The 19970-nt window shown below is 40.0% G+C and overlaps 2 protein-coding genes and 1 non-coding gene across 17 annotated transcripts in view; 2 read left to right on the top strand and 1 right to left on the bottom strand.

Moving 5' to 3' along the window:
* Positions 1 to 18365, bottom strand: hmox2b (heme oxygenase 2b). 8 transcript variants are annotated; one of them, XM_088327936.1, is made up of 7 exons: positions 18320 to 18365; positions 14045 to 14149; positions 12039 to 12139; positions 7148 to 7265; positions 6574 to 7065; positions 5475 to 5598; positions 1 to 2835 (listed from the first exon to the last, which is right to left on the bottom strand). In XM_088327936.1, exons 3-7 carry the CDS (start codon positions 12107 to 12109, stop codon positions 2708 to 2710), a joined length of 933 nt encoding a protein of 310 aa, XP_088184062.1. In that variant the 5' UTR covers positions 12110 to 12139; positions 14045 to 14149; positions 18320 to 18365; the 3' UTR covers positions 1 to 2707. The 8 variants fall into 8 exon arrangements, with proteins under 8 accessions (XP_088184062.1, XP_088184047.1, XP_088184055.1 ...); XM_088327921.1 differs by lacking the exon at positions 18320 to 18365 and adding an exon at positions 14619 to 14716; XM_088327929.1 differs by lacking the exon at positions 18320 to 18365 and adding an exon at positions 14211 to 14353.
* The window catches only part of tedc2 (tubulin epsilon and delta complex 2), a 24774-nt gene continuing 19238 nt past the window's right edge, over positions 14435 to 19970 (top strand). The window contains exons 1-2 of one of the 8 annotated variants that reach the window (XM_088327849.1): positions 18039 to 18168; positions 18339 to 18461. In XM_088327849.1, coding sequence (XP_088183975.1) covers positions 18358 to 18461 — 104 coding nt within the window. In that variant the 5' untranslated portion in view covers positions 18039 to 18168; positions 18339 to 18357. Of the gene's footprint in view, positions 14724 to 18036; positions 18462 to 19970 lie in introns of those variants that run through there. The other 7 variants (XM_088327858.1, XM_088327866.1, XM_088327903.1 and 4 more) reach the window with 7 other exon arrangements.
* On the top strand, positions 18539 to 18612 carry trnat-agu (transfer RNA threonine (anticodon AGU)). The gene has a single exon. It is a non-coding gene; the product is annotated as a tRNA-Thr (tRNA).

Here is a 19970-nt window from a genome sequence, read left to right on the forward strand (position 1 = left end):
TATGCTTCCACATCGATCAGAGTTTATTTCATTACAAAAGACGTTTTTTTTCCTACAATCCAGTTTGGGGATTTCGATTTGTCCCAAATAAAATGGCACTGTAGGGAGCAAACCCCAAACCGAATAAACAGCCTGGAGAAGGATGGGCACCACTGGGTTATACTTGCCTAAGACACCCACATGAAGTGCTTAAGGGATCAGTATAAGTGCATGAAAATGTTTAAGCTTTGGGTTTAAATGTACAAGACTGTCTTCAAAAAATAGAATATTCGGATAAAGTTCCTTATTTGCGGTATTGCAAATAAAAAAAATGTAATTTTCTGTGAATCGTTTTGTAGTTCAGTGTTGTGTCAGCCTGCGGTTTGTCAGCTTGCCTTCTACCACATTCCTTCTAAGAAGCATCACTTCAAAGAGCATTAAGTTTAATTGTCCTTCACAACAATCACAAATCAAATGTTGCAATTTAAAAACAAGTTAAATACAAACCATAATCACAAACGTGCAATTAATGAATCAGACGGCGCCTAATTTCAGCCAATTAGATGGCGTGGCAGACGACAGCCCAGCCCCTTTTGTATAGCAGACAGGCATGGAAACGCTGTTGGGTCGGTCAGAGAGAAGTTTGTACGTTACTGCAGCCGCTTTACTTTGAGTAAGTCACTGCGCCCTAGTTAGCATATGACAAAAACAAATAAAAGCAAAGGTGGCGTTTTTCATTACAGTAAAACTTGTAAATGTATATATTCATATACTATTATCTCACGAATCTGTTTCTATGTGTAGTTGGTCCGGGGCTTCTGACTTCCTCATAGATTGCCACCATTTTGCATCCACTCTTACAAGGTTATTAGCGTCTTTGGGCTTTTCTACTGACGTTTGCGATACATTTGCATAATAAAGGAGGAAATTATACAGCTATGCTATCGGGAATAGCGACTTAAGAGTCACTCACTTGTTTCAGCCGCCCCATTTGCGCCGCGTGTGATACATGGATACTGTAACAATGGTGGGCGTGGCTTGGCGCTCTGTCGGAACACTCTTCTCCACAGTCTTATTCTTTAAAATATTACCGTATTAATAGTAAAGGCTTTTTGGCAAGTCTTCATGTGTTTAATTTCTTCAACCTCAAATAACTTCCCATTATGGACGTCCTTGCGCATAGCAGATTTTAAGATATTGTAATGAATTTGCACATAATTACAGGGTTCGTATGGGTGCTTGAAATCTTTAAAAATGCTTGAATTTTAATGTGTTTTCAAAGAGTGGAGAGCGCTTGAAATTTGGGTTAAGTGTTTGTAAATTTAAAATGGTTGTCACGTTTCACAAGTCTGCTTAAAAATGACACCGACACTGCGGGTGGCTTCACTTTGCTATTGCATTTCTTCCCCTTGTGATTAACACCAGCTAGCATTTGCTTGTATGGCATTGGCCTATGAAGCGTCATCAGCCCCAACAGTCCCAAGCAGATAGCTTCCATGTTACACTTGAAATATGCAAGGATAATGTATCAATTATAGACATTTGTTATGGGCCATGGTAAAATTAAAGTCGAGTTTCCCAGTGATATAAAATGAAGAGCGTTCTGCGACTGAAAGCATTAGCTACATGTAACTGTCATTTGTACCTCACACCTACAGTATATGGAGAGATTTGTCTCAAATGTATTTACAATTTTTGAATTTGGCCATAAAATGTATACGAACCCTGTAATTAAACTTGATTTATTTGAGATTCATTGTTTTGAATATTTGATAGGTAAATGTAATCATCCCATATGTAAAGAATGACTATTGTATACATCGTAGCCCCCACATGGGAATGATAATGTTATATTTTTTAAATGTTCAGAGTCCACATCAGTTTAGACCAGGGCTCTCTAACCTTTTTCCAAGATGAGAGCTACTTTTTGTTACTTATCAGCCCAAAGGGCGCCCGTTTTGATATGCATTTGTATCATTAAAACATGTAATTACTACGTTGTTACTCTGTTATTACCAAGTTAATTTGAAGGAGGATTAAATACTGAGTCAACCACTAAAAAAAAACATTTCGCTAGAAAATCACAATGACCCAACACTGGTAAGCCATTTATAGAACAAGTCCGCAGGCAACCCACTTTGTCCTTAGGGGGCACCCTGGTGCCCGCGGTCACCATGTTGTGAGACCCCTGGTTTAGACTTTGTAGAATTCAACATTAAATAAAATACTCAAGATTACATGTGAGAAATCAACTGCTCTATCAGTAAATATTTCACAACACTTTGTTGCTGTTTGATGTATGAAAGTGCTATAGGAATACATTTGAATGCAATTAAAACACATCGTTCCTGAGTCAAATTGAGTCGCTGTATGGCCAACATACAGAAGTTCGCTCTTGGTTAATTTATACATAGTCCGTTTTACCAAGCAAATATTACAAATCTTTCAATTAATGTACAGCATAATCTGTGTTTAAATCATTTAAATTAGAGGGAGGTGTGAGAAAACCTGATGCAACAACCACTGTACTGGAGGGTGGGGGGGTGCAATAGTTGCTGTTGCAGAGATAGAAAAGCGCTTGCTGGATGAGTGAGAGCGTGAGCATTGTCCTTAAGATTAACGCATTGGAATTCCACATCCAGTTCGATTTTGTGTGGCTTCACGAGGCAAAATCCAAGCTTTTGGAAACGTCCGTTATGCCTTTCCTCCTTCTGCGCCTCTTGTTTCCTTACATCACGTACCATGCGGCAAGGCCGGCTAAAGCAGCAAACCATGTGGCGATGAGGACTTGGCCTGTGGGGTGACGTAGGAAGCCCATAGCCAGCTGGTTCGCGAATGCTGTCCCACTCGTGGCTGCTGAAATAAGACGAAAAATACTATAAAAACCCGTGGTGATGCCACAACTACCCGGACAAATATACAGTAATCGCTTGCTACTTCGCGCTCCAGTTATCGCGGGTTCACTTATTTGTCGATTTGGAATAGAATTGTCTATATCGTCATTGCTAAACATATTGTGCTCTGCAGCAGACAGCCGACAGCAAATGCTATCACGGGGCAAGTTGTATGTGTGTGTGCGTGTGTGTGTTGGGTGGACATGACTGCCTGTGTGTGGGAGACTGTGACAGGCTGGTTCATGCAGTCAAACAACGAGGCAGGCGCACAAGTCAATATGGCCACTATATCAAATTGAATCAATGTGGCCACTAAAACAAACTGCAAAGCTTTTAGCGGCTTGTTACATTGAAAATAAATTCATGCATTAAATTGGACTCTGAGGAATGTCAGAAGAGCGCACAAAAATGGTGATCATCAGCGGGTTCTCTGTGTATTGTTATCGGATTCAAGGAGAAGAAGAATTTACTTTTATTGTCATTCTTTGTAACCATGCACACAGAACGAAATGTCGATACACCTGACCTGTACAGTTAAACTGTAGCGAGCCGATGCAGCCGCAGCCAAACAGGGCGCAGCCATTTTAGTCATCAGGTGACCAAACCCCCCAATTCCAACCCTTAATGCCGAGCGCCAAGCAGGGAGGCAATGAGTACCAATGTTGTAAGTCTTAGGTATGACTCGGCCGAGGCTTGAACCAGCGACCTCCCAGTCTCGAAACGGGCGCCCTCCCATCTAGGCTACCGAGCTGGTGGAGTAGAAGCGACTGAGGCGGCGTACTGCAAATCCGACCTACTGCGGCTAACAACCTTGACAAGCCAACCCTGCCGAGGATGTATAACCACCACCGCCCAAACCATTACCATGAAACTCGTGGGAAGCGGCTACAGTAGGGATGGTTGTACTTGAATCAATGTCATGCTCAATCTAAGGATACCCGATGCTAGCTTGCAGCTAACCAACCACTCTCTAAATTGCTTTCTTACACTGTAAGGAGAAGCCCTTCAATTTTGTTTTACTTTTGTATAGTGACAATTTAGACCATTTAGACAATTCTGTATTTTGAGTCTTTATTTGTAGATATATACCGTATTTTCCGCACTATAAGGCGCACCTAAAAGCCTTTATTTTTTTCAAAAGCTGACCATGCGCCTTATAATACAGTGCGCCTTATTTATGGATCAATTTTAAAGTTGCAAAGTTTTCCAACTAACTTGCAGCCGCTGACTAGATTTTCCCCCGAACGCCAAGTAGTACGCGGTGGATGCTGGGATTTATTTACCGGCGTTTCATTGGCTAACCAATGTGTCAATCATCATTTGAATCGATCACTATTGGCTAAAGTTATTCGGAGGTCAAAAGGCGGATCCTTTTTATCATTTACAGGCTGCCATTGGCTTAAACGGCAAACAAAGCCTGCAATTGGCCGAAAAAGATGTGTCAATCATCAGTTGAATCGATCACTATTGGCTAAAGTTATTCGGAGGTCAAGGGGCGGATCCTTTTTATCATTTACAGGCTGCCATTGGCTTAAACGGCGAAACAAAGCCTGCAATTGGCCGAAAAAGATGAATGCGTATAGCATGTGGCTGACGGCATAGAGAAAGCATTTTTTTCTATTCTGTATTTGTAAATATTGTATTCTCCTGGATTTACTACCCTCACGGATATAAGAGGACATAGCCTGCACATTATTATGAACACAACGACTTCGGTGAGCTATTCCGGGTTTTATATTGTCCCTGTATCTTGTTTCAGACTGAACTCAATGTTTCTGTGATAAGCGGTGCAGATAATGGATGAAATGGAGTGTCTATTTTTAAATTAAACTCAATTCCAAGTGTTTATTGTCATATGCACAGTAAAGTTGCGAGCGAAAAAGAAAATAGATACTAAGGAATGGTTATCATTTTTTGAATCCCAAGACTTTAACCTTCCGAATGATGGAACGATGCATTTGAGTGACATCTTACGGACACCGCATCCGCACGTGTTCTCGACACGTATTTGCGTCTTTGCAAGCTTTCGGAATGTTAAGGGGGTAATAAGTTGGACTGAACTATCTGACTGTTTTGTCCACGTTCCCATTGTAGCGCCTTATAATCCGGTGCGTCTTATGTATGTCAAAAATAGGACCAAAAACTATTTTTTCGGGGTGCGCCCTATAACCCGGTGCGCCTTATAGTGCGGAAAATACGGTAGTTGTTATTTTGTTAGTCATTTACTCTCAGTTGATAGTGACGTCATCTCGGAGCAAGTTTGACCCTTGAGGGTTTTTATGAAGGGGCCACGCTACTTTGCCTATTTCCATCTTTCGCGGGGGGTTCTAGTCCCCCTTTAACCGTGATAACTGAAGGATTTATTTATACCTACATGGAAGATATAACGTTTATATGACAAATAATCTATTGCTTTTAAAATAGGATAAATATAATAAACGATACACATGATTGTTCAGCAAAGATGATTTACAATAAGTGAATAAAATAATAATATAATATTACAATTATCATAATAATATATTATAATTATAATGAACGTATAAAATAAAATATGTTCCTTTTATATACGTTCGGGTGAAAAAACAAAAAGAAGCGTACCCATTTTGGCAGCATAATAGGGACATTTGCAGATGTCGCCTCCTGCATCTCCATGAACGGGCATTTCTGCTTCATGTACTTCCTCCTGGAATGTTTTTCCAATTTCTTCCAGCTCCTCAAAAACCTATCAAAATAAAATCATTTCAGACGATAGAACAAAGTGGACTTCATGCATCATAAACATTTTAAAATACTTATTCTAGTGACTTTAATTAAACCTCCTGAAAAGCTAAAAAATATACTACAATAGTCAGATGAAAAAGCACTATTTTCCAATAGCTCTTTCCTTCTTTTCCTTGATATAAAAATTCCCATTACCGGGTACATGTATTTTGTCTTTTTTTTTTATGGGAGGTTTTTTTAACACTTATTAGGTGCTAAATAAAACAATGTCCCTTTAAAATGTCGATTTTGGCAGTTTAAAAAAAGGTAAATATTATGTACTCTGTCTTAGTCTTTTTGGAGAGTAATTTGGAAATGTTCAACATTTAATTTGTATCTAAGGCAGACATGTTAAACGTAAAGCGTGCAGGCCTGACCCGGCCCACTTAAATTGCCGAGTATAGTTATGACAAAAAATATATCAAGTCCCTAGCTCATTACTATCCAAGTTATGATCTTAAATACAAACCAAATGCTACTTCTGTCTGCTTTGAGGGCAGCAAATGTGTAAGAGCTGACATTTCAGTCTGGTTTCATTTTAAAGAGATTATTGTGCAGTATTTTCTCGCTTTGTGTAGGCCCAGCCGAGTAGTTAGATCTGATGTTATAGCCCCTTTACAGCTAGAACTCTATTTTATTTGTAATTATTTCAAAAGCTATAGAACTATTGAGGCGGATTATTTTCATAGCTCCCACTGTAATGTTTGTTTTTGGTGAGTTGGTTCAGATGTTAAGATGCTTTTACTCAACTGTTAAAATCAACAAATTAGAGTATTTTCCATGATTAGAATTTGTAGGGTAGCCTACAAATATAGGATGAAGCTAAATATTTGGTATTTACATTTTTTACGTGGGTCAAACTGTTTGATATGCCTGATCTAGGGATTCGTTGTAATAGTAAAAATCTAGAATTGCAGGTTACAAGACTGGCTTTTACCTCAATGTTGTACTGAAAGGCCTCTTTGGCCTCATCCACCAGGTTCTTCTTGGTCTCAGCATCCAGTTCTAACTCGTTCATACGGCTGCGGTAAAGCTGCTTGAAAGCCTTGGCGCTATCAATGGCGTCAAACTGATAGAATTCCAGGCCCTCTCCTGTGGGAGGGAGCTTTAAAGCTCTTTGCGCCACCTTCTTCAGTACCTGACCCCCTGACAGGTCGCCCATGTAGCGGGTGTAGGCGTGGGCCACCAGCAGGGCCGGATCCTCGCGGCCCACCTGGTGGATTCGGTCCACGTAGCGTTGGGTGGCTGGCGAACAGCTGATCTCGCTCTTCCATTCGGGGCCGTAAAAAAACTCCAGGTCGCGGGCCAGGGCTTCGTGGCGGTGCAGCTCTGACGGGAAATAAAGCGGGGCAAAATGTGGGTGGTCCTTGTTGAGTTCAATTTCCTCCTCCATGGCGCTGTAAGTGTAGTAGAGGGCTACGGCACCCAGCTGTTGAGGAAAAAACACTCATCATAATTTCATTTGCATCAAAGCCATCGGTGTTGCTTTCATCTTGTAGTCCCTCGCTCACCTTGAAGAGCTCTTTGTGTATCCGTCCTCTCAGGAAATCCTTTACAAATTGTGTGTTTTCTGCCTTTTCATGAACCTCTTTGGTGCCTGCAGCTAGCATCTCTGATAGATCATCAGGCCTGGGGAGATGAAGGAAATAATGTATTGTGCTTTCTCTAACGCAAACTATATTTTTTCTTTAAACACAACATACAATATAGATTTTTTAATCATAAGACACTTAAAATGACATAGAAATTTGTATTTCTTTTTTAATACTCATAGATGGAGACATTTTTTATTTCACATAAGATGAGGCTCACTTACAAGGAGTTGACATATTTGTCAGTTTCTCTTTCCTAAGGTACCCTTCGGGAAGACACTGTATTTTTCTTTTTATTCCAATTTATTTTTGTTCTTTCTTTCACCACTTTTCTCATTATTTTTTTTATTCTTTTTGCGCTATTTTCTATTTCTTTTATTCTTTATTCTTTGACTTCCTATATTTTCTTCTCACTCTCTTTTCAATTTCATCCCCATGAATAGTACTTCAACAGGATGAAGCCACATACTTACAGTGGCTTGCGACACTATTTGGCCCCCTTGAACTTTGTGACCTTTTGCCACATTTCAGACTTCAAACAAAAGATACAAAAAAACTGTAATTTCTTGTGAAGAATCAACAATAAGTGGGACACAATCATCAAGTGGAACATACTTTATTGGATATTTTAAACATGTTTAAAAAATAAAAAACGAAAATGTGGCTGTGCAAAATTATTCAGCCCTTTTACTTTCAGTGCCGCAAACCCTGTCCAGAAGTTCAGTGAGGATGGCTTGTTGATCTAAATGACTAATGATGATAAATGGAATCCACCTGTGTGTAATAGAGTCTCTGTGTAAAAGTGCAGAGCATCATGAAGAACGAGGAACACACCTGGCAGGTCCGAGATACTCTTGTGGAGAAGTTTAAAGCTAGATTTGGATACAAAAAGATTTCCCAAGCTTTAAACATCCCAAGGAGCACTTTAGGAGCACTGTGCAAGCAATAATATTGAAATGGAAGGAGTATCAGGCCACTACAAATCTACCAAAATCGGGACGTCCCCCTAAACTTTCAGCTCATACAAGGAGAAAACTGAACAGAAATGCTGCCAAGAGGCCCATGATCACTCTGGATGAACTGCACAGGTCTACAGCTGAGGTGGGAGAATTTGTCCATTGGACAACAATCAGTCATATACTGCACAAATCCGGCCTTTATGGAAGAATGGCAAGAAGGAAGCCATTTCTTAAAGATATCCATAAAAAGTGTCGTTCAAAGTTTGCCACAAGCCACCTGGGAGACACACCAAACATGTGGAAGAAGGTGCTCTGGTCAGATGAGACCAAAATCCAACTTATCTTGGCCATTCTAACAAATCAAGGTGTTAGAATGGCCAAGTCAAAGTCCAGACCTCAATCCAATTGAGAATCTGTGGAAAGAACTGAAAACTGCTGTTCACAAACGCTTTCAAAGCGGCGCTGCCACAAGCGGCTGCCTTTTCCAGCAGCTGCCCTATTGTTTTATTGTCTGCTCCTATCTTAGGTGTTTTTCTTCCCGTTTTGACAACTACACTATGGATTACTTCTATCCTATGGACATGGGTTTTAGCGCACAAAAATGCGTTTATTCAAGGAATCAACTCCTTTCCCTGAAGAATTCTCGTGCCGGCGTGATGAAGGGGCCTATCGTGGAAGAGCCGGAGCTAGCTAAGCGGCTAGCGGCATTATAAGTCTTCGGTACCATCCGTAATCATGGCAAATAAGATCATCGAGTGCTGGTGGAAAACATCGAAGCGCACAGGGAGCGCAGTTGCTGTGTTTTGCGGAAACGTGGCTCACATTTAGCATTCCGGACGCTAACGTGTAGCCACCCGGAGCTATCCGGCTTCAACGCCGCTATACAGAGACACGAAAGCCCTGGGGAATCGGAGAGGAGGCGGACTTGCTAACACGAGGTGGTGTATCCCTGGATTTTCACAAAGAAAATATTTCCATCTGCCGCAGGGATGTCGAACTTTTGGACTAGCGTGACGTCATCCACACGGCTACAAGCACCCCTAGGGCATCATGTTAATCGGTTAATAAACAACGGGGTAGACTGCTGGAAGTGTGAATTTCCCTATGGGGATAAATAAAGTATCTATCTATCTATCTATCCATCCATCCAACCTCACCGAGCCGGAGCTGTTTTGCGAGGAATGGGCAAAAATATCAGTTTCTTGATGTGCGAAACTGAGAGACATACCCCAAGCGACTTGCAGCTGTAATCGCAGCAAAAGGTGGTGCTACAAAGTATCAACTAAATGGGGCTGAATATTTTGCACACCCACTTTTCTGTTTTTTATTTGTTAAAAATGTTTATAATGTCCAATAAAGTGTGTCCCACTTCATGATTGTGTCCCACTTGTTGTCGATTCTTCACAAGAAATTACAGTTTTATATCTTTATGTTTGAAGTCTGAAATATGGCAAAAGGTCACAAAGTTCAAGGGGGCCTAATAGTTTCGCAAGCCACTGTATAAGTCACCATCTCATTGATGCCAATTTGAAATCTTATTCAAGTGACTTTAAAAAATGACGTTCTTAATTTCCTTTTAAAACTGTGATTGCAACACGGTTAACGGTTAACTATTCACCATGGAGATACAATGCCACAGGAAATCTAGGCATCAACTACTTTGCCCGTGTGACAAACAAAACGGCGCTAAACACCAGCAGAGGGCACATTGGACCCTACAAAGAATTGTTGTCAACTGTCCTCAGCCAACAACTTCAGTTGTATGGTCACATGACAAGATCATCAGGACTGGCCAAGATCATTTTCCAGGGCACAGTAAAAGGGGACAGGAGGAGAGTAAGCACAAAAAAGAACTGGGCTGACAACATAAAGGAATGGACTGGTGCCAACTTTGCTACGGCCCAAAACCAGGCCAGGAACCGCCAACAAAGGAAAGAGCTGTCCAGAGTTGCATCCTCATTGGTGCCCCGACTGACCCGTGCGGTTATCCGTAAACACAGTTGCAATCACAGTTAATAAGAAAAAAATAAGCACCATATAACACACTTTTTTTCTATCATAATTCATTAATAAAAGTAATCAATTGTAGTTACCTCGTCATTTATTTTTTGCATTTGCATTTCTGCCATTATTTGTTCTCAAATCTTTTATAATTCATTGTGAAAAGTTAAAGCAACAGATATTCATTTTGATTCCAAACTTGAATTTTAGCTGTTATTAAAAGGTGTATATTTCAGTGAATTGAAAGGTTGTCAATAGTATATTGTACATTTGATAAATGTTGACATTGTGCTGTTATAGCATCTTTTATGTATGTATTTAATTATTAAATACATAAATCATTTGAATAACGATACAAAAATATACAAAGCACAAAGTCCTTTATTGGACAAAGAGCCTTCAATAGGTTACAAATGCAAGAGACATCGCATCGTGGCAGCAAGGTTTGGTTTTGAAAGCCATAAGCGTATAGTCCGATGTGATACTCAAAATTTTGTAACGAAAAAGTTTTTCCTCTGGTTATTTAGAGCGTGGGGCAGTAGCTCAGGAGGTAGAGCGCTCGTCTTGGGATCAAGGGATCCCAGTTCGAATCCCGGCTCGTCCGTGTTACATGTCGAAGTGTCCTTGGGTAAGACACTGAACCCCTAATACCCCCAATAAGCAGGTTAGCGCCTTACATGGCTGCAAGGCCGCTATTGGGAAATGTGGAGCACATTGTAAAGCGCTTTGGGAAGTCATTGACTTGAAAAGCGCTATATAAATGCAAATCATTTCATTTCATTTTCATTTCATTCAAACTGAATGAAAATATAGATTAATATTTCAGCAATAATAATAATAATAATTTCCTTTGTATTGTCATTCTTTGTAACAATGTACACAGAACGAAATGTCGATACACCTGACACGGTGTAGCAAGCCGATGCAGCCGCAGCCAACAGAGGGCGCCGCCATTTAACCAATGTTATAAGTCTTAGGTATTATTTTGTATAATGTACAATATTGTTGTGAACTGAAAAATTTTGAACTGATAACTGATTTGTATTACCGATAAATTGTGATGATTAAAACTGAATGAATATATAGATTTATATTATATATTTGTCGCCGAGTTACAATTTCAACCTCGATAACACTATATTTTGGGGACCCATAGATCTCTGTTGGGACCCATAGATTTTTGAGCATGCGAGTCCCAGGGACCCATCACTTTTCAGAGGTAAAATGAACACTGTGTGTGTCTCATCTCATCTCATCAGCCGTACCGCTTATCCTCATTAGGGTCGCGGGGGGCTGGAGCCCATCCCAGCCATCTCCGGGCAGTGGGCAGGGGACACCCTGAACTGGTTGCCAGCCAATCGCAGGGCACACAGGGACAGACAACTCATTCGCTCATTCACACCTAGGGACAATTTGGACCGGCCAATTCACCTGAAATGCATGTTTTTGGAACGTGGGAGGAAACCGGAGTGCCCGGAGGAAACCCACGCAAGCACGGGGAGAACATACAAACTCCGCACAGGAAGTCTGGAGCTGGATTTGAACCCACAACAGGTTCCCATGACATGAACTGTGCCGCACAAGCGCTAACCACTGCGCCGCCGTGCTGCCACTGTGTGTGTATATATATATATATATATATATATATACACACACATATATATATATAAATGAGAAAGTACACTCTGCAAAAACAATGTATTTAACAATAATAATATTCATCCATCATCTGCACTGCTTATTCTTAGTAGGGTCACAATAATAATACATTTAACAATAATAATATTACATACAATAGTACTGAATTGTCGTGTTTTAAGAGTTGCTGAAACAAGAAGAGGAAGGTTAACCTGAGGGTATCTCCTTTCTCCTCATACAAGGACCCACCGCCATTGGGCAGGCTCTCCGTCATTGTGGCCATTTTGTAAAACCGTTGTCCGACCTACAAAATCTTCAGAAGAAATCATTATCAATTGTTGGATATAGAAACATTAACGAAAGAACCAGGACATTTAAAAGCAAAGAAAATGAAAATAAGCGTATGATATCCTGGTCAATCAGTTAGGGGCTACAACAGTGGGGATCAACCCACCCACATTGCATGTGGATGTGAAAAAGCGATAACACGACTTAAATTACGTTTTTATTGTGGGGGAAGGGGAGATTGCAGATACAGTGGAGGCCGAACAGGGGTGTCTGGTTGTACAGTACTATAGCTGCTTTTAGAACATCAAGAACAAGCAGAATTCCAGCTATATTGTTGGTATTGTGTTTTGTCAGATGCATTGTATACAGTGGTACAGCTCGAGGCACGTGCCCAGTTGTGACTGACCGATGTTATAATGCTGTTCACAGGCACGAGAATGGGTCAGGACTTCAGAAGGTGAGGTGTGGAGGAAATACCGTATTTATCAAAAATCAGTATGAAATTGTTTGAAATTTTCTCAGCTCGAACTAAGCATTGAAAGTGACAAATGTTGATTACAAGATTCAAATAATTTATTGACAACTAAGAACACAATACCAACATAAATTGTACAAAGTATTTATCTCATGTCCTAAGTCTGATTCATCAGCAGGTACACCAAGGAGTTTTTTTCCCATGTCGTGCTTTTTTTTGCGCTTATATCTTTCAGGACGATGTTCTGTTTTCGCCATTCTCTAACATTTGTCTCTGGTACCGTAAATAAAAAGTGTCAGAATGAGATTATAGCTGATATGCCTGCACAAGCTACACCGATTTAATCCAAACTTGAGTCTTTGAATGCCCAATTCACTTTGGGAAATCTCACAAAACAACCCTAAAAACATCTCTTCTCATCTCATAAGCCGCACCGCTTATCCTTAGTAGGGTCGCGGGGGTGCTGGAGCCCATCCCAGCAATCATCGGGCAGTGGGCAGGGGACACCCTGAACTGGTTGCCAGCCAATCGCAGGGCACACAGGGACAGACAACTCGCTCGCTCATTCACAATTTGGACCGGCCAATCCACCTGAAATGCATGTCTTTGGAATGTGGGAGGAAACCGGAGTGCCCGGAAAAAACCCATGCAGGCACAAGGAGAACATACAAACTCCGCACAGGAAGTCCGGTAGCTGGATTTGAACCCACACAGGAGGTTCCCAAGACCTTAGAACTGTGCCGCACAAGCGCTAACCACTGCGGCGCCGTGCTGCCCTGAAAACATTTTCTCCTCAAATCCCTAGTACAATTATCATAGGTCACAGTTTTTTTTTACTTCAGAACGGTGATATTTCTCTTAAAGGTGATAAATCAGAGGTGGCGAACACGTGGCTCTAGAGCCGCATGGGGCTCTTGGCCAATAAGAATGCGTCTCTTTACCTCATCATATTTTCTATATACTGTGGCTCTTTGCCTTGTTTCATGTTGGGTTTTTTTGTGTGTATTGAGGGTGGACACTTTCCTTGAAATCAACACAAGAACAATACTTTTTGTATTGTAAGGAGAGGAGTGTGTTATGGGAAATAATATGTTCTTAATCGTGTGTGTCTGTCTGTCAAGGCAGGTCGGTGCGTGGTGTGGCTCTTTGACTCTCACAGTTAAAAAATTCGGCTCTTTGTGTCAAACTTGTTCGCCACCCCTGTGATAAATTGTCTTACTGTCAACCAAGACCAGAATACATATTTTTGTTTTTGAACATGAAATAATTCCTAGTTGTGTTAAAATACATCCGTAGCATCTGTTTTTGAATTACACCACATGTGAAAAGTTTTAACTGAGCACTACATACTTTTGCAAGTAATGACTGAATGACTACTTCTAACTTTGAGTTGAAACAAATTATTCCAATAAAAGCATACTCCTAATTGAGTCCATTTTTAATTCTTCTACCCACCAGGTAGGGGATTTGCCAGATCGGGATAATGGTCTTGGGAAGCTTTTCTGGCTCTGCTGTCTGGCTGATTTCCCTGGGAGGGTGAAGATAGGCTGCTAGATGAATCTGTAGATTTAAAACAAGACGTTGTATGGATGATACAGGCGAAGCAAGATTATCAACCGACCTGGAATTTCTCTGTAGGACAGGTCTAATGAAACACCGTGTGGTTAAAATCACACTTTTAATGGCAGGCAAAAAAAAGGAAGACAAAGGCCTTGTGTCACTCAACGTAGTTTATATGTGTCACGGCTACCACTTGGTCACCTGTTATCAATTAGAGCCATTTACAACCTTTATCTAAATACGAGGGATTAATCGCCAATTTGTTAGGGCAACATTGCAAATTACGTCACGATGACAGTAACAGCTAACTTTACTTGCTAACAATACACAAGCTAATAGCTAGCAAGTTTCTCGTACAAAAATACGCAATTGAAAATTCACGACAATAGTCTTTTAGCTTCGTTTGCTGTTAGAAATTACGTTTGAAAATAATCATTGGTGTACTCGAATAATTTTACGCCGTACTAACCTTCACTCCAGCCACTGTGGGTCGCTCAGATGAACTACAGACGTCTAGTCGGATCTCTACTAAGGGTAAACATATCGATTTAAATATCGATATTATCGATACTGAGTAAGTAGTAGAGCGGATCGATATTCTTGTCTACTAATTTTAATGAGCATTATAATAATGTTAGCGGGTCATTAAATGATACATACATTTTAACTTTCGAATCGGATCCAATAATGGCTACACTTTATCTGCATTACCGATCCTATTTTCAAAACGTTGTACAATTAAATATTTTTCAGACTATAAGGTGCAACCTGATTATCAGACGCACCTTCAACAACACTACGAAGTGAAAGATTATTTTTGATATATAAGGCGCATCAAACTATAAGGTGCACGACATTAAAACAGAAGATAAAACCTATATACTGTGATAGAGAGTCTTGTTTCACAACTAAAGTGAATCGATTGATTCATGAATGGTTACTGTATGTAAAAGTATTGCGTTGTGATTAAGGGTTTCTGGATTTATTCACTGTATGTACCGCACTGGTTTATAAGGTTCATGTTTGAACCTTTAGTCAGTTTTTGGATGAGTCTTATAGTCTGGAAAATTTTGTATTTTAGTAGTCCGGTTAACATTATATAACTTATACAGTACTTGTATTTCAATCACATAGCTACTTTTTTGGTTTGAATCCCTTGATTTTTGTTCTAAAAAGTTTTTTTTTTTTTACCAGAAATATTTATTTTTTTATTACTGTTTAAGGATTTCAAATTGCATTGTTCACACTATTTGCATTTTCAGACTTTATTTTGAACATATTGTGCTATGTAAAGTATTATAGTTTTCGTGTCGACCTTGTTGTATAGCAAGGTGGTCTTCCATATTTTCCTACTCTGCCAAATTTTCCTCCCGGAGGCTGATTCGATTATGAAAGTAATAACATTTTCATTCTTCACATGTATTTTATATACCGGTAATATATATACAATAACACATTCAAAAAACTCGCTCAGTAACGAGGAAGAGTAGAACACCGGCGGCATCTTTGCAAAGAAAGAAATTTTGCGAGCCACTAAAATGGAGCTTTTGTCAAGTAGAGTCATGTTTATTGCAAACCACAGACTATTACACCATCCCCTGATCTAAAACCTACATAAGGGCAAGGAAAAACCCAACTCCTCTTGTATGACTTTTTTGTCCCTTATACAATAAAATCGTTTTTATGAAAGCAAGTAAAATGGAGGAAAATAGTGTCTCACATGACCAGTTCAGATTTACAGTAGCTTGGTTCACACAGAAGTGAAACTTTAGAAGTTTTGCCTTTCCTTGGCTTGTACACACCTAAAACACTTTGTTATTAAGTCAAGTCATGTTTATTTGAATAGCCCTTTATCACAAGGAGTCTCAAAGGGTTGCACAGACCACAGATTATTGCAAACTATTATGTCTCTCTCTTTTCCACTCTTTCTCTTCTCTCTCTCTCTCTTTCTTTTCTTCTTTTTTTGACTCTTTCTGTCTCTTTTCCATTCCCTCTCTTCCTGCCTCTATTGTTCTCTCTCTTTCGCTTTCTTTCTCTATTTGCTTCTTTTTCTTCTCCTCTCACATTCTTTATTTCTCTTCTCTCTCCTACTCTGTATTTCTCTTTTGCTCTCTCTTTTTCTATTTCTCTGTCCCTCTTCATTTTCCTCTCTTTCTCTCTGGATTTTTCTTTTATTTTTCTCAAAGAAAACATTGCAAATATTTCTACATCTGCCGGTCTGGTCACTGAATAGGTGCTCCATCTTGCAGGAATGGCTCTGCTGGAAGAGCATTAAACCCATTAACACTAACATTTATTCATTCATTCATTATCTGCACCGCTTATCCCCAGTAGGGTCGCGGGGGTGCTGGAGCCCATTTTAGCCGTCTTCGGGCAGTGGGCAGGGGACACCCTGAACTGGTTGCCAGCCAGTCGCAGGGCACACAGGGACAGACAACTCACTCGCTCATTTGCACCTAGGGACCATTTGGACCAGCCAATTCACTTGATATTCATGTTTTTGGAATGTGGGAGAAAACCGGAGTGCCCGGAGGAAACCCACGCAAGCACGAGGAGAACATGCAAACTCCACACAGGAAGGTTAAATCTCATGACCGCAGAACTGTGCCGCACATGCGCTCACCACTGTGCTGCCATGCGGCCAAACACTAACAATTATTATTGAATATGTGTTATTTAATACGTATGATATAAAATACACATGAACAATGAAAATGTTATATTACTGTTATAGTCGAATCAGCCTCCTATAGGAAAATTCGCCCAAGGGGGAAAATATGGCGGAACAAGGAGTGAATGAGTAAGTGTTGAATACATTGTAAAGTGCTTTAAGAGGTCTTCAGTGACAGTGCAGATAATTTAGCATTTACTTATCTAATTAAGTACCAAAAACGATGACAGACATCGAAAATCCATTTTAAATTCAGTGCAAGTGACTTGAGATAGACGTCAACCTCCATTTTCCTCAATTAGTAGGTAGCTAGGCTGGCAGCGGATGAGTTTATTATTGGAAGTCGGGCTAAAAAGACTCAGTAAACCACGAACACAAATATTTACTAGAAAATCACAATGACCCAGTACTGGTGAGATTTTTTCTCAACAGGGCCACGGGCAGCTCAGCTGTCCTCAGAGGGCACGCGGGTGTTCGCGGGCACCACGTTGGAGACCCCTTTTGTATATGTATTTGTGTTAGTTTGCTGCTTTCTTCGTATTACTCTCTTGACTTTTGTTCTGAAACAATTAGAACATAAATATGAATATTTTTTATTCTGTTAAAGTTTTCATTTTCTTTTTTTTCTTTTTTTTTTCAATAAAAACATTTTTACTGCCTGAAAACTTTGTTCTTATTTTATTGTAATTCTAAACAAACTAGAGGGGTAATTGTATCGATTATGATATATTCAACATTTTTAGCTGAAGTGTTTTTTTTATTCCAGCATTTACATTTTAATTGGTTATCACTCCGGATCAATTGTAGCTTTGTGTTAAAGCAGAGGTTGGCAAACTACTGCCTGTGGGCTACATGCCAGGCTTACTCATCCGGCCCGCCAAACGAAAATGTTAAATATTTAATCAAAACGTCTTAGTCTATAGCCTCCTTTACCATATACATATTTTATTTACATTATTATTTATTTATTTATATTTTAGCCATGGTTCTTTCTGTAATAGGTGTTTCAGGTTTTGGGACTTTATTGTACACTGAAATTTGATTTAGTTTGGTAATGAAATTCCCACCCCCAAAAAAACCTTGGTATCAATCCATGCTACCCTATTTTTACTTGCAGCGGATCGATACCAACATTTGCAGTATCGTCCAGCCCCAAATCTCCAGTGCGCATGTCAGACTCCGCCTACAGCGCGTCTTTTTCTGGTCACATGTTGTAGTTACGTCATAAAAATGGAAGCGATAAAGGAGTTTATTTACTAACTTTAAAAAAACGATTTCGGAACAAAGTAATCAAATATTGTCGGCAGGCAAGAGGCAACTTTTTCAAAATACTACTTTGTTCATTCCGGTGAGACCAACAATCTGTTTTTGGTTTACTTTTCCCAACGTGTTACTAATGATGGTTTATTCTGTCATACAGATTTTCGGGCTAAGGTTTAACTAGTTTTACTTTAAAAAAAATTCTGATGGCGCATTTTAAACACGTTCAATCAACTAACCGTTCTTTTCTTTTCGAAGTCGAGCCCATTTAAAAAATATGTCGCTCCTTGCCACCGTCGAGACAGCCGTCAGATCATGCAAAGATGAACAGGCGCGGGTGCATGGTCAAATTCAAGTTTACGAAGAGATACTCCAAGGCCTGTGAGTACACGTCGCTTTTGATGTCCAGTCGGCCACTTAACTCTTGGAGAGAAAAGGGGATCCGGTTACAACCGTCAGGCGCTGTGGCTTAGTTGGTTAAAGCGCCTGTCTAGTAAACAGGAGATCCTGGGTTCGAATCCCAGCAGTGCCTTTTTCATCGTAATACGTTTTCCAGGACATTGGTTCTCAACTGGTTTTATTCAGTTCCACTATTCAACACTATTAATTAGTTGTGTCTCACCTAAAGAAACTAAATCACACTCTCATCTATCCTCGTCTTATGTCAAAACCGTGCACTTTAAAGCAGAAATACTGTATTACAATATATTCACCTTTTTTTTTCCTTCAAAAGACAATGACCAACCAAACCAAAACGATTTAAAACACACTACGTATATAGTAGCCTATAAGCCTACACATATCTAAGCAACTATCTAAAACAGCTTTAAAATAGCCGCATACCATAACTAATTCAAAATATTAATAAAACATCTACCTAAACAACACTAATTAACAAATTATGTAAACAATAAAGATTTGTATACTGTTTAAAAATCCCAAAAAATAACCTTTTCAAACCATTTACCCTACCTTACAGCAGTGTTTCAATGGCACCTTCGTAATTCACAATCATTTCCTTCTTTGGTTCAATTGTTGTGTCAAATTTTCCATTTTTCCTATCCCTTTTCACTAACTTTCCTGTGACCGACATTCATGGGCAGAAAAGGGAAACAAAACCAACAAAATCACAATAAAACAAGATGTGGTCCCTCTCAAACACAATTGAGACGGTGCTGTTTGACAGGAAAAAGAGATCAAGCAGGGCCATCTGCTCTTAAGCCGTATAATTGACCCTCAGTTTTTTCTTCTACTCAGCAAAGGCCAGTGGTCCACTAAAACGGTTCCGTGACCCACTTTTGGTTCCTGACCCACCAGTTGAGAAACTCTGTTGTAACATTAATCCATGTATTTAAAAGCATTGTTTTTGATAAACTTAAATACAACTATCTATCTATCTACCTTGGTCTTATCCCTCAAGAGGGGTGGCCGACAGCAACACAAACACATACAATAACAAAGGAAATAAATTGGGGAAAAAAAATAGCAAAAAAACACACAAATGTTTTAGGACCATGACCAACCCAAAATGCCCAAACACCCAAACAAGTTAGGGACCTCGGCACCTAGGTTGGTCATGCTTTCATCCCTTCAGATGAAACGGGACACAAGAAAGCGGCCATGTCACTCGGGTTAGGGTGACACAACACACTCTTCTGTTCAACAGCAGGGCCCGACAGCTTTCACTGGTTTACCCCTGCCGCATCATACAGGTGCCCTGCCCATCCCTTAGAACACGTCCAAACATCCCACTATCCTTTTACAACACCTCTCCACTCATTCCTATCTTCAACAAGAGCTCTAGCTTCCACTATATTTAGACCTCTCCCCTGCAGTGCAGTCATGACACCATCCATCCAGATCAATTGCGACCTTCCTCTTGGTCTCCTT

Source organism: Urocampus carinirostris, chromosome 1 (assembly GCF_059441175.1).
Source record: "Urocampus carinirostris isolate Australia breed hairy pipefish chromosome 1, RoL_Ucar_1.0, whole genome shotgun sequence".
Lineage (NCBI taxonomy): Eukaryota > Metazoa > Chordata > Actinopteri > Syngnathiformes > Syngnathidae > Urocampus > Urocampus carinirostris.